Source organism: Wasmannia auropunctata, unplaced genomic scaffold (genome assembly GCF_000956235.1).
Source record: "Wasmannia auropunctata unplaced genomic scaffold, wasmannia.A_1.0 LD317994.1, whole genome shotgun sequence".
Taxonomy (NCBI): Eukaryota; Metazoa; Arthropoda; class Insecta; order Hymenoptera; family Formicidae; genus Wasmannia; species Wasmannia auropunctata.
Genome location: NW_012044896.1, coordinates 1 through 6,575, shown reverse-complemented (window position 1 = coordinate 6,575; position 6,575 = coordinate 1). Strand labels below are relative to the sequence as shown.

Here is a 6,575-nt window from a genome sequence, read left to right as displayed (position 1 = left end):
CCTGCGATTTATTACTGTTAGCGCATTTGTAATGTCTACGCTCTGAAATTACAAACGTTATCCAAAGTGACTTATTTGATTACAAATCGCATTTGCAGATATCACTCACCTTTATATAGCCCCTCTTTTTTAACTAATTGCATCGCAGGCTTTCGACAATGACACATAATCTTAGCACTATCATCATCAGTATTGTTCACGTTGTGAGAATTTTCGGGTGCAGATTGATTTGATTTATTTTCTGATCTATTGACATCATCCGACGTAACTCGAAAAGCATCATTTTCCCTAATGTTCGATACTGTATTTGTGACATTTAGCATGTTTGATTCATTCTGTTTAGAAATATGAGAATTCTGGCTTTGTTCATTTTCGGATGTGTCAGAAGTGTCAGCCAGCAAGTAGTTAAGTATATTATTGTTACATCGAATATGCCTTGCATTATCGGAAGTTGGCTGGACACTTTGCGATGGGAATGTACTCGAGATAGAAGTGAAGCTCGATGTATCCCTCGAATTATTCTCTTGTTCTAATTGCCTCATATTATTTTGTCCATTCTTATTATACTCCACCCATCTCATTTCTAATTTCTCTATTCTTTCTTTTAATTCATTTCTTTCCTTCTCTGTTGTTTCTTTTAATTCATTTATTTCTTTTTTCCAGTCTTCCTCTCTGAACATCATTTCGTCTGTTAAGTCCCCTATTTCCTTTCTTATTTCCCGTCGTATATCCCTCAAACGTCTTAAGAATCCATCCATCTTCTTATCTTACCAATGTAATTTTATCTACCGCGAGTATCCTTCTTCATATATTATTTTTATATACTTTCGTCTCTCTCACCTTATTTCCTCACTCCCTCTCGTCTCTCTTGCTTTTTTTCACTCTTGTTGCTCTCTTCTTTCACCTATAGATTCACTCCTTTTTACTCATTCCAACAACTTTTATCCCGCTAAAAATCGCAATGTTCGTCAATCACTAACGCTAAGAGTTTATATAAAGGATCGTACTTGTCCAGAGCTAGGCTGCGTTCAGAGAATGTTTTATCAGTATGTGTTATCATTTTGTCTTTAAGTGTTTAGAGATAGAAAATCGTGATAAAAAAAATAAAAATAAAATGATACAATGACAAAATAATAAATGTACAGAAATATATCTGTGAAAAGACCAATGATGTAAGAAAAACATACATCATGAAAATACCTACTGCACTAACTTCGAAAATAAAAGTAAAGTCAAATGACTCAAGAGAAGAGATGGCCATTTGTACATACTTGATCATATCAAGTCACATCGTCATAACTAAACAGTGAATGCTTTTCAGCAAGAGTTACTTACCTGTAAAAAAAAATCGATAGAAAACATTAGAAACTGATAGGATCTGCCTAATATTTTATCGTGTTTTATCATATCTATCGTAGTTCATAACTATGATTAAAAACGATTATATCGTTTTTATCATTTTCTAACAATTTTTTTGAACAGGGATACTAAAGTCATCTTGTTTTTGTTTTTCTTAATATCTGTGAAAGACTGCAGAATATCTCCTATCGATATGTGCGTGTCTCTTGCTGGAAAGCTTCCTATAGCATTTAAATATTACTGAAATAAATGTATCATTTTTTAGCAGAATGCTAATAAATGTATATATAATGATAATTATCGACAATAATGTTAATTTTTCTGTAGCTAGCATAAACAACCAGTTCACTTGCAGACAAATTAGAGACTAAAAAATTTTCTCATAACAAACAAGTTGTCGTTTAATATATTAAACACTGTAACTTGCATCACTTATTAGAATATAATAATTATAAAACAGCATTAATTAATTATCGAATCGCTTTCTTTAAACGGAAATCTTTAACACTTGTGAAAATTATCGCTTCAATAAGACAGAAATCAAGTTTTACAGATATAAAAGTCGTATTTGATACTGCTGCGTTCTAATTAAGCTTTTTACAACTCCAATTGTTATAAACTGTACATTATTTACATATTATTTGGAAAAAATTCATTCAACAGTTCACTCAATTTGGACATTTGGTCTTCGTATGACCTGTGAACAAACAAAATAAAATTTTAAAAAATATGTACATTTACATGTAATTTGAATATAATATTGGATATAATTGAGAACAATTGTCATTAGTTAAAAAAAAGAAAGACAGAAGAAAAAGAGAAGATTATAGTAAAAAAATTCTTTACCTTCCTTTCCGCAATTTCCGCACTTTCTCTTTTTCTTTTTCCATGCGTTATTCCTTGCTCTTCTCGCAGTAAAATTGTCCAAGTCCGTGTTCTTACAATTACCAGCGTTATTCTCATCTACCGATTCGGAAAAATTACGAGTAGTAAACGGTGTAGTGAAAGGGTTTGTACCCTTGGGACATCCATAAAATTGTCGTTCTTTATTGGGGCCATCTTTGTGAACCGTCCACCTAAAAATACGCGCGCAAATATTTTTACGTATATTAGAAACATAGTAAAGCTATTAATTGGCGATATTAAACAAGACATCGACTGAATTAATTATTGGCATCAATATGTATCCGACCAAAACAGTTTATCGTTTCTTCCGAAAATTTTACTCACTTTTGGGCGGGCTGATTACAGATAACATCATTTGCGGATGTATTTCCCAAATAATAAATTTCGTTATTAAAAGCGCGAGAGAAGTGATCAGTGCTGTCCATCAAATTGAATACCGAACTTGATTGTTTGCACGCTGTATTATCTTGAGACTTGGCGTTGTCAGGTGTCGACAAGAAAAAATTGCAACCACCATTTCCTTGCAATTTATCAGGACATTTGTAAACCAGATGTCCTGAAATTACAAATGTTATGAAAGTGACTGACGCGACAAATCAAATGCATTTGTATGCAGAATTATCACTCACCTTTAGTTGATCCGTCTTTTTTATCTGCTAATTGGATCGCAGTCTTCTGACAATGACACATAATCCCATTATTGTTATCATTAATAGTAGATGTATTGTTCACGTTGCGAGAATTTCCGGGCGCAGATTGATTTGATTTATTTGCTGGTCGGAATGTACTGAAGGTAGAAGGGAGGCTCGATGTATCCCTCGTATTATTCTCTTGCCTCATATTATTTTGTCCATTTTTATTATACGAATACTCCTCCAATCTCATTTCTAATTTCTCTATTCTTCCTTTTAATTCATTTCTTTCCTTTTTCCCTTCTTCATCTCTAAATATCATTTCGTCCTTTAAGTCCTCCATCTCCTTTCTTATTTTCCGTTGTGCAGCATTCAAACATCTTGAAAATAATTCCATCTTCATATCTTACCAATATAATCTTATCTACCGCGCGAGTATTCTTCTTCTTATATTATTCTTATTATATTATTTTTATATACTTTCGCCTCTCTCACTCTATTTCCTCACTCTTGCCTGTCTCTTCTGTTTTTTTTTTTACGCTTATTGCTCTTCTTTCACTTAGATTCACTCCTTTTTACTCACTTTAACAACTTATTTCGCTAAAAATCGCAATGCTCGTCAACCGCAAACGGAAGTTTTCTTATGAAGGATCGTGCTTTCCTCGCAGCTGGGCTGCAATGTGTTATCAATATACATTATCATTCTATCCTTGAGTGTTTAGAGATAGAAAATAGTGATAGAAACATAAAGATAAAACGATACAAAGATCAAAATACTAATAATAAATGTAAAAAAATATAATTGTGAAAATACCTATTTCGTTAGTTTCGAAAAATAAAAATAAATCAAATAAATCAAGAGAGGAGATAGCCATTTGTATTTAGTCACATCAAATCACATCATCGATCATAACCATAATAGTGGATACTTTTCAGCAAGAGTACCGAAAGTTTACATAGTCGAACGACATTACGAAGTCATCCTATTTTTGTCTTTCTTAATATCTATGAAAGACATTCTGTCTTTCAAAAAAAGAATGGCTCCTGTATCGATATATGTACGTGTTTCTTGCTGGGAAGCTTTTTATATAGCGTTTAAATATTATTGAAATAAATGTATCGTTTTTATAGCAGAACGTTAATAGAAGCATATAATGATAATTGTTGACAATAATGTTAATTTTTTACAGTTAACACAAACAATCGATTTATTCGCAAAAAGAAGAATTGGAGAGATTGAAAAATAATTTTTCTTATAACACACGAATATCATTTAATCTGTTAAACACTGTAACTTGCGCCATTTATTTGAATACAAACAGTAACTATAAACATTATCGAACCGCTTCTTTCAAACGGACTCTTAATACTTGTAAGAGTTATCGCTTCAATAAGACAAAAATTTTAGATATATAAAAGCCGGATTTAACACTGCTACGTTCTAATTAAGATTTTTACAACTCCTTTTGCTACAAATTGTACATTATTTACAAATATATCTAAAAAAATTTGTCAGTCAGTCCTCGACCTATAAGTTATAAGTGTGTAATTTAATCTCGAACATATTCAAAATGTTATTAGCAGAACGTAGCGATTGCGATCGACCACGTACATAAATATATATACATATATTTTTTATAAATATAAATTTTATAAATATATATACATATATATTTTTTTTTTCTTTGTGACGAAAGTTAATTGATATCTGAACGAACCAGTCAGAATAAAGACTGGCTAATGAAGACAAAATCGTATAATTTCTAAACTGGTAATTCTTTACGTAAAACTAGGGATTATGATTTGCCTTGGGAAAGTATATAGTTGTTTTGCTTGCATTTGGACATGTGGTCTTCGTATGATCTGTAAAAGGACAGTAAACAAAATGTAAAATAATATGTACAATTCAGATTACAATAATTGAGAATAATAAAAATGGTGATATTTTTAAAAAATTAATGGAAGACAGAAGAAAAGAGATTATGACCAAAAAAAGATAAGTAATTCTTTACACATTACTTACTGTTCCACAAAATCCGCATTTTCTCTTGTGCTAGGTATATTTACACCTTTTGAAGGAATTAGAATTGCTTTGATTCGCGCGACTATAAACGTTCCGATTATAAGAATTATTAGAATTCACAGTGCGACGTACGCCAAATGATTGTTCTTTATTGGGATCAGCCTGAGCCGTCAGTCTAAAGATATTATTTTTACATACATTAAAATATTAGTGAAGTTATTAATTAGGAATTAACTGATTAATTATTACTTCAACTCATTAATTATTAACATCAATACGTGTTTAATTAAAAAAGTTTTTCATTTCTTCCGATCGGAGATTTTACTCACGAATTGATATTAGAAGTGCCAACACCAGCGTTGTTTTTGTCCATGTTAGAAACTGAACTTGAATATTCGTTTGTTGCATCTTGAGACTCGACGTTGTCAGTTGCATCCCAGAAAAAGTCGCAACGACTTCCGTGCGGTTTATATTTACTATAAGCGCATTTGTAATACGGACGATCTGGAATTACAAATAATACTTGAAGTGACATATATATGCGATTACAAATCGCATTTGCATGTAGATGCCACTCACCTTTATATAGACCTTCTTTTTGAACAAATCGAATTGCAGGCTTCCGACATTTACATATAATCTTAGCACTATCATCATCAGTATTGTTCACGTTGCGAGAATTTCCGGGCGCAGATTGATTTGATTTATTTGTTGATCTATTGACATCATCCGAAGTAACTCGAAAAGCATCATTTTCCTTAATGTTTGATACTGTATTTGCGACATTTGGCCTGTTTGATCCACTCGGCTCAGAAACATTAGAATTGTGACTTTGCACATTTCTGGATGTGCCAGAAGGTCCAGCCGTCAAGTTGTCATTACCTCGAGTAGACTCCGTTCTACTATAAGTGGTTGGCCGGATACTTTGCAGTTGAGATCTACCTGAGGTAAAAGTAAGGCTCGATGTATCCCTCGTATTATTCTCTTGTTCTAATTGCCTCATATTATTTTGTCTATTATTATTATAATGTTCCCAATTTGTTTCTAATTTCTTTATTCGTTCTTTTAATTCATTTCTTTCCTTTTTCCAGTCTCTTTCTTTAAAACTCATTTCGTCTTTGAATTTCTCTATCTCCTTTCTAAATTCCCATTGTATATCGTTCTGCAATTGTCTTGAGAATAAATCCATCTTCCTATTTTACCAATATAATTTTGTCTACAGCAAGTATTTTTCTTCCTATATTATTTTTATATACCTTCGCCTCTCTATTTCCTCATTTTTGCCCGTCTCTTCTGTTTTTTTTTTACGCTTATTGCTTTTCTTTCACTTAGATTCACTCCTTTTTACTCACTTCAACAACTTATTTCATTAAAAATCACAATGCTCGTCAACCGCTAACGTAAGTGTTTATATACCCGAGCAGATAATTAGATCGGGAATGCCAGATGCATGACTAACGATTCCGGTGTGAGTCACGGACTGTGGTGGACGTCAAGATCATATCGACAGGAGCCATTTTGTCTTTCACAGATATTAAAAAAAAAAAAATAGGATGACTTCGGTATATAACTCTTGCTGAAAAGCATCCACTCTTATATGGCTATCTCCTCTCTTGAGTCATTTGGCTCCGTTTTCATTTTACGAAGATAGCGCG

The 6,575-nt window shown here is 32.3% G+C and overlaps 1 protein-coding gene across 3 annotated transcripts; it reads right to left on the bottom strand.

Annotated features, from left to right (window-relative positions):
• Positions 1–1,924: 1,924 nt before the first annotated feature.
• On the bottom strand, positions 1,925–6,397 carry LOC105460666 (putative uncharacterized protein DDB_G0282133). Of its 3 annotated transcripts, none has more exons than XM_011707161.1 (5): positions 5,629–6,397; positions 2,895–3,035; positions 2,590–2,821; positions 2,206–2,435; positions 1,925–2,056 (listed from the first exon to the last, which is right to left on the bottom strand). In XM_011707161.1, exons 1-5 carry the CDS (start codon positions 6,107–6,109, stop codon positions 2,028–2,030), a joined length of 1,113 nt encoding a protein of 370 aa, XP_011705463.1. In that variant the 5' UTR covers positions 6,110–6,397; the 3' UTR covers positions 1,925–2,027. The 3 variants fall into 3 exon arrangements, with proteins under 3 accessions (XP_011705463.1, XP_011705465.1, XP_011705464.1); XM_011707163.1 differs by lacking the exon at positions 5,629–6,397 and adding an exon at positions 3,378–4,760 and having other exon boundaries at positions 2,895–3,277; XM_011707162.1 differs by lacking the exons at positions 1,925–2,056; positions 2,206–2,435; positions 2,590–2,821; positions 2,895–3,035 and adding exons at positions 3,753–4,760; positions 4,921–5,095; positions 5,250–5,424 and having other exon boundaries at positions 5,500–6,381.
• Between the last annotated feature and the right edge of the window lie 178 nt (positions 6,398–6,575).